We start from the raw sequence: 20939 nt of genomic DNA, 5'->3' as shown, positions 1-20939 counted from the left end.
GAGAAATAGGAACACTTTAGATTGTTGGTGGGAGTATAAATTAGTTCAACCATTGTGAAAAATGAACTAATCTTGATTGCTGTATTTAGAGTTTTCTGATTATGTGTGATAGTTTTTCTGCCTCTCTTATCTCTATTTCCTATTATTTAATGATTCAAAAAAATCTATTCTTGTTATAAGAGATTCAAACAATATTGATCTATAGAGAGTAAACTATGAAAACTTCTTTGGCCTTAAATCACCCCCTGCTCCAATTCCACACCTCTCAGAGTATTGATAAAGCTTTGGTTTGTAGTCATCTGTTTCTTATCCTGTGCACTCATGTATAAATACATACCACATGAACATATACATGTTATTCTGCTTGGATTGTAGATTAATCCATTTTCATGCTGCTAATAAAGACTTCTGAACCTGGAAGAAAAAGAAATTTAATGGACTTACAGTTCCACATAGCTGGGGAGGCCTCACAATCATGGTGGAAGGCAAGGAGGAGCAAGTCATGTTTACATGGATGGCAGCAGGCAAAGAGAGAGAGTTGTACAGGAGAACTTTCATTTTAAAACCATCAGATCTCTTAAGACTTACTCACTGTTGTGAGAAGAGCAGGAAAAAGACCTGCCCCATGATTCAATTACCTCCCACTGGGTCCCTCTCACAACACATGGGAATTGTGGGAGTTACAATTCAAGATGAAATTCGGGTGGGGACACAGCCAAACCATATCAGACTGTCATACAAATTACCATAGGCTGGATGGCTGAAATAACAGAAATTTATTTCTCATAGATATGGATGCTGGGAAGTCCAGGATCAAGATGCCACCTGAGTTGGTTACTGGCGAGGGCTGTTTTTCTGACTTGTAGATAGGTAGTTCTTGCTGTATGCTCAGATGACGTCTTCTTTGTGTACATGAGGAATAAGAGAGAGAAGAGATAGTGAGTTCGGTGCTGTTTCTTCTTATAAGGGCCCTAATCCCATGCTGAGGACCCCACCCTCATGACTTCATCAAATCCTATTTACCTAACAGAGGTTCAGTCTCCAAATACCATTATATTGGGGATTAGGGCCCCAGCAGATGAATTCTGGGGTCCTCATTCAGTTCATAGAACATATGCATGTATCTGTGCTTTAATATAATTAGAACAGTGCTATATGCATTTTGCTATATCTTGCCTTTTAATTTAAAAGTATGTCTTAGAAAAACCTTATATATGTGTGCCTAATTCTTTCTTAGTGGCTGTATGCTATACTAGGGTATTTAAATCTTTTGTATTTTTTTGTTTTATAATAAATATTGCAGCAAATATTTTTGTATGAACAGACTTGGTTCATATTGTACAAGTGTTTTGAAAGACACATTTTTAGATGGTCAAAAAATTTTCTGATTTGAAATTTGAGAGACAGTTCCAAGATGATCCCTAAAAAATTTGTGTTCATTTTTTCACATCAGTGGTGTATAATTGTTTCCATTTTAAAAAAATAATATTGCTAATACTGGATATTACAAGTATTTTTCATGCCTGTCAATTTTAGTAGGTGAAAAATAACTTATTATATATCCAGTCAAGTTGTAATAATGTCATATGCTTATTATTTAATTTTGTCTTGGTGAACTTCCTTTGTTTTGTTGTTCATTTTCCTGTTAGTTTGTCTTTTTTCTAAGAGTTTTTCTGCATGAAAGGGGATTTTCCTGGCAATTTGCACTGCATATATTTTTTTGGTATGAATTTTATTTTTGACTTTATGATCTCTAAGTTCAAATAAATTTACATTTTTATAGAGTTAGATTATTTAATATTTTCTTTTTATCTTTTGGGTTTTATGTCTTGCTTTGAAAGGCTGAAGATAACAATTTTAAAGTGATATGATAGCCATGTATGTTTTTGTGGTAGAAATATTTCCATTACAGACTCAATGCATTTTATCCAAACATAAATTATCTGGTTTATTTTTATTTAAACAAATTATCTGGTATGTATTAATTTATGTAATAAATTGTCTTCAAATCTATATAGAAAATACTGCTAAAGCATTATTACAATATGTGAAAATAGAAAGAGCTTACTATGAATTTAAAATTTCAAATAACTGAGTCTCACTTTCATTTCTTTAAATAGTATGTATCTTATAAGATTGTTGTGAAGAGTAAATGAGATAACATCTGCAAATAATACTGCTTACCATTTACTCAGTGTCTACCAAAGTTCTCTTTTCTTTACCTACTTCTCGTTTTCTTTTTGGTGAAAGAAGACTGTAGACCAGTATTGCTTGAGTACTTACTGTGATTATTGAAATATTCTTTTTCTACCACCAATAAGGTAGCCAATAGCTGCATTTCTGTTTAGCACTTGAAATGTGGCTAATGCAACCAAGGAACTGAAATTTTACTTTAGTTTAAATCAAATTTTATGTGGCTACAGTTTTAGACATTGCAACATAAGATGTATTAATACTTTTTTGATATGTATGAAGTTAATGTAATTAATGTGTTGATTGATATTGAGGATACTGTTTATTCTAGGTTGAAAACAATAGCAGAAGAACTTATGCAGACACAGCAGATGCTTTTAAACAAGGAGGAGGCTGTTTTGGAGTTAGAGAAAAGAATTGAAGAATCTTCTGAGACTTGTGAGAAGAAGTCTGAGTAAGTAAAAGAGACACAATTTGAAGGAAGAATGTTTAATTGTAATTTTACAAAAATATTTTAGCCACATGGCAGTGTGGGCTTAACATTTCTAGAAACAGAAACTTTCATTTTAAATATAAAGCTTTGTATAATTAATTTCTAGGATTCTAGAAAAATAATTCTGTGGTTTTAAAAAATGTAGAGTCCTTGGGAAAAATAATTATGTGTTTTTGTAAATATAGCATCCTGGTCGTATGTCTCAACGTTTTAACAGTTTGAACTATCTTTCATTGTTAAAAGCTGTCTTTACTTCTCCACATCCATTTTCACCAGACCCATTGTGAATTTCCCTGTTAAGAAAGTGGCAGACCAATATTACCTATAAATTGGCTCTACAGTGTTAGAAGGGAGCAAACAGACTGATTAGAAAACAGATAAAAACCACTCAGGGATTAGCTGTGCTCTTTTGTCTTGCTTATTTCTGGATTTGTAAATATCTTCCTAGGTCCACAGACTTGTGTTGGTATACTCTTCTTTTACTGAGTTCATTATGCTTTCTACTGCTTAAAAATTTAAATTTTAATCTAAAATTCAGGTTTCTAATCTGCCTTTATTAATTGCATCTACAACAGTGGTTGCTGGTGTGGTTTTTCTAATCCTGACTAGACTTTATAGATTTCTTGCTATTATACTCCCACGTATTCTTTATAAAGAGTCTCAAGGAATTTGTGATACATAGGTTTTCTCTGGTTTATACCTGCGCTTACTTTCTGCACAACTTTTCATATATTATCCACTTATTTCATATCTCTGATTACATATCTCCCTCATCATAGTCAGCAGATGGACATCCACATCCCAGAAAAAAAATTAGAAACATTGGGTGATATTTTTCTTCTTTTCTGAGATTAGAGTTCCAGACCCACCCAAATTTGTACTTGTTCTCCTTCCTTACTTCAATAGAGGAACTGTTCTTTGTCCTAAGTCTATTTCTTATGGTGTTTATTTTTAATTTTATCATCTGTACTTTCTCAGATTTTATATAATTTATATATTACGTTCACCATTCCTTCTCAACTGGGTCCTTGTGTTCACTTTTTACATATACTTTAGTCTTGACTCATAAAAACAATCTCCACCTCCCTACCCGCCCCAGATAATTCTTTTAAAATCTCCGTATTTTTTTCCAAGTATTATCTTTCTTTCTGTTCAGACTTGTTCCAAGAGTGATTATGCTCACTCATTTCCTCAATTCCCACTTAGTTTTTAAAGTCTGGCTTTTTGCCCTATCGCTATAGAAATGGATATCTCTAAGATCATAATGATGTCTGCATCACTAGCTAAATTTAGAAAATATCTTACTTGACCTCTTAATAGTATCTGAATTTACTGACTTCATGTGTGTGTGTGGTTTTTTCCCCCCTTGGCCTTTGAACTCACTCCTTTGCAAACTCATTCTCTTCCACTCAGTCAATCCATTTTAGATTCATGGAAGGCATGGCCCTAGGCTGTCTCACTCTTCTCCCTGAACTCTTTCCCTAAGTGATTTCCTGAAGATGATCTATTTATTACTCTCTCTCAGATTTATTTTCTGAACTCTGTGGCCATGTAACCAATTGCCTACTTGCCATGCCTCTTTGAATGTCTTAGAAGTATCCTAAATTCCCCATGTCTAAGGCTGAATTAAAAAATCTCCGTACAACCCAACCAAATACAACCTAACCTAGTTCACTCTTAGTATTCTTTATTTCAGTGAATGGCGATATCATCTATTCTATTATACCACATCAAATTTTAAGAGTGCTACTTTTCTCATTTATACTATAGTTGTTATTACAATTGGTGTTAAATTTTTGTCTTGGTCAGTTTGGTCTGCTATAACAATGTACCATAGACTAGGTGACTTAACAAAGAGCAGAATTTATTTCTCACAGTTCTGGAGGCTGTAAATCTGAAATCAGGGTGCCAGCATGATTGGGTTCTTGTGAGGATGGTCTTCCAAAGTGCATACTGCTATCTTCTCATTGTAACCTCACATGGCAGAAGAGGGTAAGAGCTCACTGGGATCTCTTTTATAAAGGCACTGATCCCATTGATAAGGGCTCTACCTTCATGACTTAATTACCTTCCAACCTCCTAATACCATTGTATTAGGGGTTTTCAATATCTGAATTTTGGCAGCAAGAAACATTCAGTCCATTGCAAAATCAAATGGGAATCGATGAGCCTTTTAAAGGTGAGAGAACAGGAGAACTTGAGTTACTCTAATCATTCCTTTACTAAATCTGCAAATTTTTAGTGTTTCATTAACAGAAGATTTTATTTGAATGATAAAATAAAACATCACCCATTACACATGTAAAATTAAACAAAAGAATTATCTTTTGCTTTTCTGTTTTGTGTATGAATCTCTTCATGTTTGTAGGTGACCAAGAGGCTCTACTTTTTATAATTTTGCAAAAGCACACATTATAAATGACTCCTGTTTTAAAATGTAGTGGATATAAAGAAAGAAAATAAAAATGCTAACCCTCTCACCAGAATGTCTGACTATAAGTTGTTGGAGATGATCTTTAAGGACTCCCTAATATGGAAGTTGTGAGATTCTTTGAATTTTTGGCATGTTGTCTTGATTCAAATCTTTGTCTCTGTGTTTATCTACATAATGGGTGTGTAATCTATGTTCCTCTACCTGTTTATGTTTATCAGGACATGAGAATGGATGTAAGAGAGGAGCCTTGAAGGGTAGTGGATACATGGAAAATAATATTTCTTGAGTTTTTACTTTGTGCCACATATTATGCTGGATATTTTATATCCAGCATATATACATTCAATGAGTTAACATATATATGTTATATATGTATTTATATATATGTTATATACATATGAGTTTACACATATATATATGTAACTCATAGAATATTATCTTTCTGTGCCTTTGTATAGTAGCCTGTGTTTGACGTTTCAGGTCTTTCAGAGTTTAGATAACTTACTTACAATCACATACTTAGTAAATGGTAGAAAACATATGAGTTGCTGATTCCTTAGCATCTGTCTTTTTCGATTATATTGTTTGCTTGATCTTACGATTTTAACAGCATTCTTTAGAGAATAAGTTAGCAGGGGTAAGTATGCCAAGCTTTTCAGGGGATGAGAACTGTTTAATCCAAATCTTATTAACCTTATTTACCACTGAGTTTTTATTGTTAGAATCAAGGCATAATCTTAAAAATGTTAAGTATATTTATATAAGTAAAGAGTTACTGGTAAATTTTATTAATGCGGACATTGGTAGGGTTGAAGTTTGCCTTTGAATTATATGTTAACATATTTTTCTGAATAGGTGAAAGGGATTCTAGGGCAAATGTTTGCATTTTAATTTAATATTTCTTAAGCATTTCCTTTTATTGTGTACGTGTGTGTGTATATATATCTGCATGTATATGTTTAAATATGCATATATAATTAAAAGCAATTTTTATCTAGTTTTAATAATAAACTTACATTATCTTTACTTCTCAACACTTTGTTAGTTTCATATACTGTGTTATTTGAAAGTAAGAAAAGTAAAACAGCATTTCTTCCCACATACCAAAAATAGTCCATGTTAGATATTTGGATTCTTAAATAATTTAAAAATTAATGGAATTATATTGAATGTTTACTTAATAGAAATACCAGTATTTGTCATATCAAAATATGAGAATAAAATCAAATTTTTATTATTTGAATTAGATGTCTCTAAAACATATAAAGACAGTGAAAAAATAAATTACATAATAAATCGTTTGATAGCTTTGGTTCTTATAATTGAAAAATATGAAATGAAAAATACACTTCAAGAATGGCTTTTATGTGATTTTAAATTCGCACATTAACAAGAACAGAGTTCAAACTTATATGAGTAATACAGGTCTTAGTTGAAATGCAGCTATTGCAGAATTTTATTTAAAAAATATAGAATGAAAGGAATAAAACCAACCACTTGAAATTTTTACAGAAAATGTTAAAGTATTAAATACATGGAATATGCTAAATTAAATACATTTAGTGTACTTTGGTGTATTCAGTGTATTTAATACACTCGAATTTTGTATTGTATAATATACACTAAATATACTTTAATACAACACAAACCATTAGTCTATTATATACCTTCACTCATTACTTCTAAAGTCTGTTTATTCAAATGGATATAATACCAATCGTTTCCTGATTTGTAGTCCTTGACTTCCGTATTTAAAAAAAAGTTATAGGAAAAAAAACCAAGCGTATGTCATTTATGACTTGGCAGCATAAAAACCTAGTTATGTTACTGTTGGTTTCAATGCTTGGTTTGATTTACAAAAAGTAAATGATTATTTAATTTTGTATTGTCTTAACCTGTTGTATACCACTATCACTTAGTATTTAAAAATACCTTATATATTATAAAATTGTAACTCTTAGAGCTATGCAGAATCTTAAGAGATTGTTTGATTTAGCTTCACTGCCTTTCAAATAATGTGACATCTGAAGTCTGGAAATTTTAAGAGACTTGCAAAATGTCACATTTAGCTTCTGGTAAAGGTAAGACTTAAATAATCAAGAGTAGTTCTAGTTTTGAAATCCAGGAACCTTTCTTTTTTTCCTTTGGCTCAGAGTATTTGAAATACGTGATTTAAAAAAAAAATGCTATGTAAATAAGGAGTTCATTCAACAATATTGATTGTGCATCTACCAGTTGCTGTGAGTGCAGAGAGGTATGTGAATGCAGAGAGCCATATGGTCACATGGCTCATGAAGCTTATACTTTCATGGAGGAGACCAATACATAATTACCAATTATGATAATTAGTATCAATTATACCCTTATATCAGGGTTCAGATAGAAGAATAACAGAGGAACAGCTACTTAAGAAAGATGGTCAGAGGTCTCCTAGGAGATGGGCTGAAGATACCCTGCATGTCAAGAGTACATGGAAAGAGTATTCAGAGATAGGAAGTAGCATATACAAGGGTCCTGGAAGCTTCTATATTTTAAATTTATTTGCCTCCTGTGCATCTTTGTACTAAATAATCATAAATTTAAAGTAATCAATAGGTAAAATCATAATTTCTACTTATTGAAATATGTATTGCTTATTTGCTCATTGGTATTATAACATAATTGTATAGTATGTTACATAGTGAGACCAGCAATACTTTTTTTTCAGTAATTATTGAACAAAAGGTACGTGTTCAATAATTACTGCCAGGGTCGGTCTGTCCCACAGACCCCAGCTGCATGATAGATGAATGAATGTACTCAGACACAAATTTCCAGTGAACGAGTGGGCTGGGGGTCGTGTGCCACTCACACAGAGAGGTTGCAGCTACACCGCTCTGATTAGTCAGCCCTCTCCAAATTTATTCAGTGCAGATTTAATAACAGAGGCTCTAAGTCAACACACTTGTGGAAAAAGATTAAAGGCCAGATTCCAGGGCCTAACGCAAACACCTTTAGAGGGTAATCTCCTTGATCTACCTCCTTCCAGAGGGCCATCTGGCTCAACAGTTAGTTTTAGGACCACATGAGTAAACAAGTTATATAGATAAACTCCCCCACATATCCTAGCTATTTGCTTTTCTTATTAACTAAATGTAAAGGGGATTTAGGCTGCCTTTAGCCAAAACTTCTATGCAAAAATCTCTCAGCCTTCCAAGGTTTGTGGTTGTTCCTTAAAGCTATCGCTAATATTTTTGCCACCACCCTGAGTGAATTACCACAATGTTAATGTATGAGCAATTACGTATGTCATTATAGATAAGTAGTAAAATGGGATTAATTGAAAGAAGTGAATTTTTCTAATTGATTTCATGATTAGACATGTTGATTTTAAAATGTTAGGACTAGAGGCATTCACCCCCTGCAACTCTCATTGTCTTTAAAAACCACTAAAAATCAAAACTAGGAAATTTACATTTTAATTTTATTCTTGGTATTATGATAGTGTCTCTGAGTGTCTGATTACCAGTATGGTACAATACAGTAGAAACTTACAACTTCTGAAGGAAAATAAAAAAGACTTTCCTCCAAAACAGTTTATTTAGGAGCCCAAGGCATATGAGAGGATAAAAAAATCTCACCTCAGTTAGTATAATCACTATAGGACAGTTTGGAGGTACCTGAAAAAACTAAAACTAGAGCTACCATGCCATCCAGCAGCCATCTCACTGCTAGGTATATACTCAAAGAGTGGAAATCATTATATCAAAGAGATACTTACACTCCCATGTTTATTGTAGCACTGTTAACAATAGGCAAGAGTTGGAAGCAACCTAAGTATCCATCAACAGACAAAGGAAATGTGGTACATACACATAATGGACTATTCAGCCATTTAAAGAAGAATGAGATCCTGTCATTTTCTGCCATTTCCTGTCATTTTCAACAACATGAATGGCTCTGGAGGTCATTATGTTAAGTGAAATAAGCCAGGCACAGAAAGACAAACTTTGTGTATTTTCGCTTGTTTGTGGGAGCAAGAAGAATTAAAACATTGGAACTCCTGGAGGTAGAGAGTAGAAGGATGGTTACTGGAGGCTGGGAAGAGTAGTGGGAAGTGTAGGGCAAGGGTACAAAAAATAGAAAGAATGAATGAGACCTAGTATTTTATAGCACAGCAGGGTAACTGTAGTCAATAATAATTTAATTATACATTTAAAAATAACTAAAAGAGTATAGTAGGATATATTGTAACACAAAGGATAAATGCTTCAGGTGATGGTTACCCCCTTTACCCTGATGTGATTATAACACATTGTATGCCTTTATCAAAATATCTCATGTACTTCATAAATATATATATATACCATTATGTACCTACAAAAATAAAAAATTCCTGACCTCACCAAAGGAAGTATGATATAGCAGCAGTGATATATATTTTTTAATTGAATTTTATATTTTGAGATAATTATGAATTGACATTTAGTTGTTAAAAATAATACAGAGAGATCCCATGTACCCTATACTCAGTTTTCCTCAGTGGTAGCAGCTTGCAAAACAATAAATAATATCACAACCCAGATACTGACATTGACACAGTTAAGATACAGAACATTTCCATCACTGCAAGGATCTCTCATGTTGGACTTTTATAGCCACACTTCCTCAGTCCTTCTACCTCCTTAGTAACCCCTAGAAACCATTAGTCTGTTCCCCATTTCTATAGTTTGTTTTTTAAAGAATGTTATATAAATGGAGTTATGTTGTATGTAACCTTTTGGCATTGGCTTTTTATACTCAGCATTGGAGATTAATCCAGCTACTTTCATTCCTTTTTACTGTTGAGTAGTACACTGTTCCACAGTATGTGTATCCATTTCTTAGGGTTGCTGTAATAAAATACTGCACCGCGGGTAGCTTAAAGCAACATAAATTTATTCTCTCTCAGTTTTGAAGGGTAAAAGTTGTAATGAGCTGTTGACAGTGTTGGTTCCTTCTGAGCACTCTAAAGGATAATTGGTTTCATGCCTGTCTCCTGGCTTCTGGTGATGGCTGACGATCCTTGACATTTCCTCATTTGTACAACCTTTATTCTAGTATCTGCCTCTGTCTCCATATGGCCCTCTGCCTGTATGTCTCTTCTCTGTATCCAAATTTTCCTCTTCCTTCAGGGGCAACAGTCTTATCAATTAATGGCCTATCCTACTCCTGTATGACTTCATCTTAATTATATCTGCAACAGCCCTGTTTCCAAATAGGGTCACATTCTGAGGTTTCAGGCATTAGGACTTGAGCACATCTTTCTGGGAGATACAATTCAAATCCTAACAGTATGGATATACCACACCTTGTCTAATCATCAGCCCTTGAAGAACATCTGGTTTGTTTTTAGTTTGGGGCTAGTACAAATAAAGGTGCTACAAACATTTATGTATAGGTTTTTATGTGAACATAAATTATAATTTCTCTGTGGTAACTGTCTAGGAGCAGTTACCTGCAATTGTATGGTAATTGCATGTTTAGTTTAGTTTTGTACGATTGTACATTTCCACCAGCAATGTATAAGTGATCCAGTTTTTTTTTATCATTCTTGCCAACATTTGGTGTTGTCACCTTTTCACTATATTTTATTTTAGCGACTCTAATAGTTATGTAGCGATATCTCATTTTTTAAAAATATGTATTTCCCTAATGAATGATGTTCTGGAACATCTTTTCAATGTGTTGGCTTGTCATTTGTATATCCTGTTTTAGTAAAATACCTGTTCACCTCTTTTGCTCATTTTCTAATTGGATGTTTGGTTGTTTTGTTTTGTTTTTGTTTTTTTACTCTTACACCCTTTCTATTTTCTAGACCTTTATATATTCTAGTTCTTTGACAGATATGTCATTTGTAAATAGTTTTCTCCCAGTCTGTAACTTGTCGTTTCATCTTCTCAAGAGACAGTGTCTTTTTCATAGAACAGAATTTTTTAATTTTAAAGAAGTCCATTTTAGGCAGGTCCGAAGGTAGTGGATAACTCAATTGATTGTTCACAGTCAGTTATAGATAGAACTCCTTGTTTTATTCCTTCTCCCCTTCTCACTTCTGCACTTGACTAGTCTTACAAAAAAAAGTCCATTTTATTTATTTTAACATTTGTGGTTGGTACTTTGGTGTTAAGTCTAAGAAGTCTAGAAGTCTTTGCCTAGTCCTAGATCTCAAAGTTTTTTTTCTGTTTTTTTTTTTTTTTTCCTAAAAGTTAAATAGTTTGAGATTTTACATTTAAATCTATGTTAACTCTTTTCTGCAGAGTCAGTACATTCTATCTTCCTAGAAGTAGGGGATCTTGTGATGTAGTTTTATAATCTGCCCAAAATGTCTCACAAAAGCAGACATAGTAATGAGGATACCACATGAAAACAACAACAATAAGAACAAAAGAATCCCACAGGCAGCATGTTCAACATTCTAGGTGGCAGTGTCCCCATAACTCTCCCCTCATATTTGTGTGAGTGGCTGAATGATTAATAGCAACAAGACTAAAGGCAACTGTGTGGAGCAAGCAAAAGGAAAGGGAAAAAAGGCCTTAAGGTTCTAAGAGCTTGATCTTGGATGGTTCTAAGAGCACAAAAACCAATGAATAGTCATTTTTTAAAGAAAATGTTCCTACTTGAATTGGAGGATTCCATGAGCAGATATTTAAATAATAATAATTAGAACTGGTAGGGGCTGTATTAGTCTTTTCTCACACTGCTAATAAAGACATACCCAAGACTGGTAATTTATAAAGGACAGAGGTTTTTTTTTTTTTCTTTCTTTTCTTTTTGCATCATAAATTTTATTCTCCATGCAGGACAGATTTCTTTCATCCCCAAATGAATCACATGCTGCCCTGGAAAGACCTAGGAAATTCTCCCACCATTTCCAGGGAAGTAGTAAAAAAGGCAGGTGCTGGGGCCTAGAAGGCTTTGAAATTTTCCAGCCTACTTTTCCTTACCTTCTCAACAGAGAATAGCTGTTTTCTATTATTTCTCTCATCTACTCATCCCTTTAAAAACCCTACAAAACCATGATTAGTAAAAGAAAACAAACAAAAAAACCAAAACCCCTTCAAGTATTGGGGATTAGGAGTTCAGGCTGGGACTTGGGGTTATGGGTCACCAATGAAAGAGGAAGGAGAAGAGGAGGAGGAGCCATCACTGTTTCTGCTGCAGGGCTTCCTTCCTTGCTGTATCCTGTAGCAACTGTGTGGACCTTGTTTGCTGGCAACTGCACGTATCGGACCATTGAGCCCAGAATGAAGCAGTTCTTCACTGATAAAATGTGAGGATATTTCTCAGGGTCTGTGACAATGATGTCAGTTAGTCTGATGCTGAGATAACTGATCCACAGAATGGAGAGTTCCACAGATGCTCAGGTCATTCTTGAGTTCCACAACCACATCCTTGCCCACAAGGGACTTGAGAAAACAATAGAAAAAGCATGGTGCTGGTGCCATGGGCTAGAGCGGGAAGAGGGCAGGGAGAAGGAAAGAGGTTTAATTGACTCACAGTTCTACATGGCTGGGGAGACCTCACAATCATGATGGAAGGTGCAGGAGAAGCAAGACACATCTTACATGGCTGCAGCCAAGCAAGAGAGCATGTGCAGGGGATCTCCCCTTTGTAAAACCATCAGATCTCATGAGACTTATGTACTATCATGAGAACAGCACAAAAAAGACCTGCCACCATGATTCTGTTACCTCCCAAGAGGACTCTCTCACGACACGTGGGAATTATGGGAGCTACAATTTGAGATTTGGGTCGGGGCACAGCCAAATCACATCAGGGGCTGTTCAGGTTCCCAGTGAGGATCAGAGAAAATGGATTGTTCTAGTTAGAGAATCAGTTATTAGTGATTAAAAAAATTATACAAATGTTTTGAATCATTTGAAGATCCCATTTATTATCCAGGGTAACATAAAGGTGAAATAACAGTAAGGCATAGAGTTTGCAATCATCATGAGAAATCATTTGTTAAAGTAAAGCTATTTCTCTAAACTTTAGTGTATATATATGACTTGAAATCTTTTTTCAACAATTTAACTTTTAATGATAGTTTAATCTTTTCCTTTTAAATGAACATAAAATGAATATGGTATCTATCAGGGTTTGTATTACTTTCATCTTACTGCTGTAGCAAATTGCCACAAATATAGTAGCTTTAAATAACACAGATTTATTCTCTTATAGTTCTGGAGGTCACAAGTCAGAAATGAGTTTCACTGGCCTAATGATATGCTTTTTATAGGGCTGGGTTCTTCTGGACACTCTAGGAGAGAATTTGCTTCCTTTGCCTTTTCCAGTTTCTTGACAGTGTCCTCATTACTTTGCTCTTGGTCCCAGGTTGCACTGCCTTTTCTTTCACTGTTTCCATGGTCACATCACCTTTTGTGACGTTGTTCATCTTGTCTCCTTCTCTTAAGTGTTCTTATGATTACTCTAGACTCATCTGGATAATCTCAGATAATCTGACATCTCTACATCCTTAACTTAATCATATCAGAAAAGTTTATTTGCCATGTAAGCTAACAAACACTACAGGTTCTGGGCATAAGGATGTGGTTATCTTTTGGGAGTCATTATTCAGCTGACCATAGGTTTAAGATAGAGTAAAATGTATATGGTTTATTTCCATAAATAAATGTTTTTGAATTATATTCAGATGTTCAGTTACTATTTACTTGCTTTGTTCCTTGTCATTTCTGATTTCATTCCATGTCATTTCATTCATATTTGAATAAAATTCAAAGTTTATTTTTATTCTTGTAAATCTTTTTAAAAATTTTTCCTGGTAGTCTTTATGAAATTTGTTTGTGTAAAATTACTGTAACAATACTACTTTAGAGGATTGTTATTTTGAAGAATACCTCCCTGTTGATTTTGCCCACATTTTTGAAATCATTCACCTTTTTGTGACAGATAATCCAGATCTACATGAAAAAATATTTTTCCACTTTACCTTGTGTGCTTTAAATTCTTTCTTGTATTGATGTCATTATTGAAGTCTTTTTTTTTTTCTTGGTAGATAGGAGATGCAAAGGGGAAACCCTCTGGAAGATTTAAGTACACAGTGGGAGCAGTCTTTTTCAGGACCTGGTTCTTATAAATTTATGTTCACAAAAATGATTGTTCTAAAAAATCAACTTTCTCTCAAAATTACTGAGAAATCAGAGATGCCGTTTATTATTTAAAAGGAGTGACTAACTAATAAACCAGCATGAATTTATCAAGAAATCTATGTGAATTTAGAACACAGCTTACAGATTTTTCAATGATAATGATATAAATGCTGATTACCATTTATTGAATTCCCTGGAGAGGTCTGTCTTCTGAACATTACTATGTCTCTTACAAATATTCTTACTCATTAGTTTTACTTTTCTTAGCCTTTGTTCTCTACTGTTTGTTAGGACACTCACCTGAAACTTGCTATAATAAAGAGATTACCACTTTCTTTATAGCAGTCACTGAGGTTGAACCCTGCTCAATTAAATTTAAATTTAGTTATCAAAATATTGATCAGCATCATATTTATAAATAAATCTCTGTTAGTGTGGGTTACTTCTGCCTGTGAATATTTATTCAGTTTATGTTGAACCTTACAGTTTCAAGGTAAGAATATTTTCTGACCTTATTTTCCAATTTTGACATTTTCTCTAATTTATAATCTGTTGTCTCTTACATATTAATAACTTACTTTCAGCAGTACATGGCACAGTCCTTTTTGGAAATTATTGTAATATTTACTGTGGGCTATTTCCAGAAGTGGCTACTACCTCTTTACCTGTGGCTTTAATGTGGGTAAATTAGCTTGAAATTCCCATTGAAGGCAGCTTCCAAGCGTTAAAAAGTCACAATAAGACAACCTGTGGCCTTGTACTGTACAGGAGGGATGGGGAAGTCTACCGTCTTTATATTGGTGATGTTGGAAAGATTTGGGGACCTTCGTTTTGCTCATTCTCCCAGTTATATCTTAGCCCTTAGTCCTTGTCATAGTAGTTCCCCTGCCTCCAGACATACATCCCTCACAACATATACACAAGCTTGGTGTCCAGGCTGTCACCTTGATTTGATTTATTTTACCGTAGGCACAGATCTGACCCTAGTTATATTGTCTTTGATACTTAAAGTAAATTTAAGATTCTACTTCTGCCATTTTAATTTATTCTAGGCCCTACACTTCTCAATATAAGTGTCTACTCTGTGACGTATATGGTTTAGCTAAAATAAAGTGAATGTCATAGATCATAATATATTTGAAAGCGTCTTGAATTTGGATTTGACTCCAAACATTCTTCTATTTTGTTAATGCTAGTGTTTAATAAATACTGTGATGACTTAAAGTCTGGTTAGTTTTATATTTTTTAATGATTTTAACGGGCTCTTATAAAAATGATATAAAAGAAAAGAAAACCATAATTTACATATATGAGGTTTCCTTAATGTCTTCTTAATGAAGTCAAAATCATTTATATTTAATTTATTCTCTTTTAGTATTGTGCTTTTGCTAAGCCAAAAACAGACACTTGAAGAACTGAAACAGTCAGTCCAGCAGCTGAGATGCACTGAAGCAAAGTTTTCAGCACAGAAGGAATTACTAGAGCAAAAAGTGCAAGAAAATGATGGGAAAGAACCGCCTCCAGTAGTCAATTATGAAGAAGATGCACGATCAGTTACATCTATGGTAAGCTAAAGAATAATCAATAAGAAACTTGGAAGAGTAGTGTCTAGGTAATAAGTGAACAGAAAAATTATTCCAGTTTGCTATAACAAATTATTACTCTTGTTAATATGCAGGTCCTATTAAACTTGTTTGTAAATGCAAAATAGACTTGTCGGTTACTTCCGGTCACCTGGCGATCACTTTCAGGAACTACCTGTAGAGTCAGAGGAAAACGATCTTCTCTTGCCTTCAAAACTGAAAGGAAAGACTGCAGTTATTTTTATTCCTGGGAGACAGCAGGAAGGTAGAGTCTTATTCTTTTTGGGTTTTTTTTGTTAGACAGAGTCTCACTCTGTCACCCAGGCTGGAGTCACTGGTACATCTTGGCTCACTGCAACCTCCGCCTCCCAGGTTCAAGCAATTCTCCTGCCTCAGCCTCCCGAGTAGCTGAGACTACAGTCCCCAGACACCATGCCCGGCTAATTTTTGTATTTTTAGTAGTGATGGGGTTTCACCGTATTGGCCAGGCGGGTCTCAAACTCCTGACCTTGTGATCTGTTCGTCTCGGCCTCCCAAAGTGCTGGGATTATAGGCGTGAGCCACTGCACCCTTCTGGTAGGGTCTTATTCTTAACAGAGAAGTAAACAATAAGAAGAAAGCTGTTTATTAATTTTTTTCTTCTTAAGAAAAATAGAATCCTGTATATCTGAGATTGCTGGTATATTTGTTGTTTTTAAAATACAAAATACTTATTTAGTTTGAAAAGTTTTTTTCTGCTCATAAATGTGATCCTTAAACTACAATAAATACATTTAGATTCCCCAACTTGAAATTCACCTTAATTTGATAGTTCAAGACCATACTCTATGATCTTAGTTAATGGCAATGTTACCCAAAATAACAGCTCTTCAGTGGTAAATGCTTCTGTGGAAGAGTGCTTTAAGGAACTGTACCATTGAAATGTGCCATGCCTTGAGTATTCCAATAAAGATTTCAAATGATCAAATGTATAATCAGGGTTGGGGTTGTATAGTCAAGTTCTTAGATGTATTGATGTTTATTTTGGCTCTATAATTCAGTGAGAGTTAAAGTTCATTGCTATGGTTTGAATGTTTGTTCTCTCAAAACTCATGTGGAAATTTAATTGCCATTGTTAGAATGTTAAGAGGTGGTACCTTTGAGAGGTAATTACATCAGGAGGGCTTCACCCTAAGGGTGTGATTAATGTCTTTATAGAAGAGTGAGGAGTGAGTTCGGTCCCCCTTTACCTCTTTGTTCTCCCCTTCCCCTGTCATGTGAAGCCAAAGGATTTTTTCCCTTTGGAGGATGCAGTGTTCAATGGTCCATCTTGGAATTTGGGATTGGGCTCTTTTCAGATACCACGTCTGCTAGCACCTTGATCTTGGACTTCCCAGCCTGTGGAACTGTGAAAAATTGATTTCTTTCTTTTTTTTCCCTCATAACTGTACTAATGAGGAAATAAATTTCTGTTTTTTATAAATTACCCAGTCTTAGGTATTCTGTTATAAAAGGACAAAAATGGCCTAAGACACCTATCTATTAATTTACAAATATCTAAAAAATTTGTAGACAGAGATAAATCATCTTCATCAGGACTGAACATCCCTCTAATGTTGTCTTTCTTCACATTAATCTGCCCAAGATACAAAGGAGAAAATGATTAATTTTAAGTATTGCACAGCAGTTCACTATTGTCTGTGGGTAAGTCTATTTCATTTATTTACTCAGACAGTCTTTATTGAGTACCTACTGTGTACCAAGCACATTTCTAGGTGCATGGAATACATTAGTGAATAAAACTAATAAACATTCTTATCTTTTGGAGGTTAATAGTCTGCGATGAATGGCAGTTAATAAGTAAATTATATAGAATGTTGGAAAATAAGTGGCAAGGAGTAAAAACAGAGAAGGGTGGGAGTTTGGGACCCAATTTTAAATGCAAGTCAGGATAAGCATCATTGAAAGGGTGACATTTGAAGAAAGACTTGAAACAGGGAGCTAATAAACTACTTCAATTTTGGGGGGAAAGAACATTCCAGCCAGAGGGTGTATCTGTTACAGAGAGTGTAAAACAAGTGCATGTCTGGACTGTTCAAGGTTTAGCAAGAAAGTCTAAGTAGAAGGAAATGTGGAAGTATGGGGAATGAGGTTAGAAAAGTAATGGAGAACAGATCTTGGGGCCTTGGATTATTAATTTTCTCAGAATGAAATAGGGAGCCATTGGGTAGGAGGGTTATAACAGAGGAATGATACGCTCTGACTTTCGATTTAAATTGAATAGCTATGGCAACCGTGTTGAGAATAACCTTAAGTGCGGAGTGATGATGGAAAAATGAGACAATTGCAGTATCTTATGTGATAGAAATGACAGCTTGAGCAGGGGTGGCAAGGTAGCACTGTTAGTCAGAAGTGTTTAGTTCCTGCATATATTTATTGTGAAGCTTGAGGCCATGAGATTTTCTGTGGATGTGGAGTGTGAGAGAGAGGAGTCTACAATGACTTTAAGGTTTTTAACCAGAGCACTGAAGGAATTAAATTGGTTTCAAGTGTGATGGAAAGACTACACATAGAGCAGCTTTGATGAGGAAGATTAAGACTTCGGTTTGTCTTTCAAAAACGACAAAATTTTTTGTAATTTTGGTAATCGGGCCTGGAGTTCAGGAGTATGATTTGAACTCGAGATATAAATTTGAGAGTTGTAGACATTAGATGGTACTTAAAACCATTTGACTATAAGAGGTCATCAAGTGAGAAAGAATAGAGAAGAAAAGAGAAACAAAAATTGAAGTCAAGTTAAGAGGTCTAGGAGAAGAGGAATCCATAGAAGAGACTGAAAAGGAGAAACCAGTGAAAGAGAAAATGAAGATAATCTGGTGTCCTGAAAGTCAAGTGAGGAAAGTATTTCAAAGCAGAGAGGGTGATCCATTGTATTTAATGTTGTTGTTGGGTGCAGTAAGGTGGGAACTGATTGTTGAGCATTGGAGTTAGCAATACAGAGGTCATTGGTTAGCAGTTTTAATGGAATGGTGGGGATAAATCACTGATTAGGGTGAGCCTAAGAGAAAGAAAAGAGAATGATTGTCTATGGTGAGCATAGACATATTTTTCATGGACTTATACAGCAAAAGCATAAAAAAAATAAGACAGTAAATTTGGGAACATTAGGGTATTTAAGAGGAGGAAAAATTATTATATCTGAATGTTAAAGGTACAGTCCATTAGAAAGGGAAAAACTAATCATTTTGAGAAGAAATGATGCACTTAGGAAAAAAAGCTAGAGAGAAGGTATTGCTGTTTCCCAGGTTGGAGTACAGCAGCACAGGCATGGCTCACTGCATCCTCAAACTCCTGGACTTCAAGTGATCCTTCTGTCTCAGCCTCATGAATAGCTAGGACTTAAGGTGCAAGCCACCATGCCTAATTTTTATTTTTCAATTTTTGTGGAGATGGTGTCTTGCTATGTTACCCAGGCTGGTCTTGAACTTCTGGCTTCAAGTGATGCTGCTGCCTCAGCCACCCAAAGTTCTGGGATTATGGGCGTGATTCACCATTCCTGGCCCAGAATAAATGTCTTAATAAGTGAGAGAAGATGGGATCTAGTATCCACATGGATTGGCTTTAATATTGACACAATAATTGGCAAACAGGATGGTAATTCCTAATATGTGGTTGGGGATTTTGTGAATGTCCTCTTCTGATTGCTTTGTGTTCTCAGTGAAGTAGAATCAAGGTCAAGGTCACTGGATGAGAGTGAAGATGAGGGAAGAGGGTACTGAATGTTTGAAGAAGGTGGGAAATCATCTAGGGGACTGGAGAATGAATGGACTAGGACAATGCAGTGTGATTGCTGAGTGTTAGTAATGGTTCACCTAAGATTGTGGTTCTGCACAGTACAACCAAGAATATATGGTGGGTATGTAGTACTTGGATCATAAGTTTAAGGTGGGACTTGTCAGTATGATTGTACTTTTTTCTATCAAGTGCATTCATCCATCCTGGTATGATGCAGAGTGGGCAGAGAGTTGGATTTCTTTAAAGTTATGGTTATAAGTATGATGAATTAAGTAAGAGAGGGGAAGAGGAGGGAAGATGCATGTAAGAAAGTGATTATAATGATTAAAGAATTAAAGCTGTATAATAGGTTCACTCTACTTCTCTGAACTTAAGAGAACTTTCTAACACTTATGATAACTTTGGAAAGATTAGTCTTTTCTGTTATGCCATCAAGCTTATAGACTACTGGAGGGGAATACATTCATTTGAACTTTGACAATACTCTATTAAACAGGAAAAAAATGACCTATAGGAATACACATCTTTTTCCTGTAGATAGTTTTTGTGGTAAAGTTAAAAAAAAAAGAATACACATCTTTAGAGCATTTAGAGAAAATATCTTTGAGGCCATTATAATTGCAAAAGGAAAAGTGCAGTGATAATTCATGGAAAGTTTTCCTAGCAGTGTCAGTCGTATTTATTCTGCTAGGCTGGCAATAGTACTAGTCTGAGTTTTGTTGTATTGATTTGATTCATTAGATTAGATAACTTCTTTATTTTCTCTGTGTATTTCCCATTAGTTTGTGGGATGTTAAGAAGTGTTCCATGGAGAAGTGAGTTGCAGAATTTGAGTCAGGTTGAGTGAAGCCAAAAGAAGCAGTAATATTGACTGCAGGAACTTTCTAATCCTTGACTGTTAAATGTTCAAGAAGGGAAATAGTATATGGAATGCACTGTTTCTGAAAATATTGCCCCAATTCCCTTTCAAGGAGGCTTCTGAGGGGTCTGTAGTATAATGCGGCATACTTTGGGAAATGCTGAGCTGCAAGAGAAATTCATTCTTGTTGAATTGGGATAATGACAGATTAAATGTCTAATAATTCTGAAGACATTTTGAATTGCTTATGTGTTCTGTGAACTTAAGGATTATTTTATATACTATTTGAATTCTGACTCTTTGGGGTAGAAGAATCTGCCTTCTGGGGAAAATTAGGAGGGTAAACTCTGTTGACTGCTTTTGGATAGTGATGAGAATATCAGAATTTTCTAATAACCAAGTAAACATCTGCTGCTGACTTTATTATATTTATTTATTAAGAGACATATTCTGCATTCTTTTTTTAAGCTATCTA

General features: G+C 34.7%; 1 protein-coding gene and 1 pseudogene across 13 annotated transcripts in view; one reads left to right on the top strand and one right to left on the bottom strand.

Moving 5' to 3' along the window:
* Window positions 1-20939, top strand: part of FER (FER tyrosine kinase) — a 530899-nt gene that overhangs the window by 160328 nt on the left and 349632 nt on the right. For 10 of the 13 annotated variants that reach the window (XR_013532179.1, XM_078365065.1, XM_078365066.1 and 7 more), the window contains 2 exons: window positions 2525-2647; window positions 15624-15813. Coding sequence is in view for 10 of the 13 variants with exons in the window: in XM_078365065.1 (XP_078221191.1) it covers window positions 2525-2647; window positions 15624-15813 (313 nt within the window). In the remaining 3 variants the exon portion in view is untranslated. Of the gene's footprint in view, window positions 1-2524; window positions 2648-15623; window positions 15814-15926; window positions 16098-20939 lie in introns of those variants that run through there. The other 3 variants (XR_013532180.1, XR_001910187.4, XM_035291123.3) reach the window with 2 other exon arrangements.
* Window positions 12227-12583, bottom strand: LOC118148969 (U6 snRNA-associated Sm-like protein LSm2 pseudogene; annotated as a pseudogene).

The sequence above is a fragment of the Callithrix jacchus genome, chromosome 2 (genome assembly GCF_049354715.1).
Source record: "Callithrix jacchus isolate 240 chromosome 2, calJac240_pri, whole genome shotgun sequence".
NCBI classification, from domain to species: Eukaryota; Metazoa; Chordata; class Mammalia; order Primates; family Cebidae; genus Callithrix; species Callithrix jacchus.
Note: the sequence above shows the minus strand (reverse complement) of the source record. Positions and strands in the feature narration are given on the sequence as shown.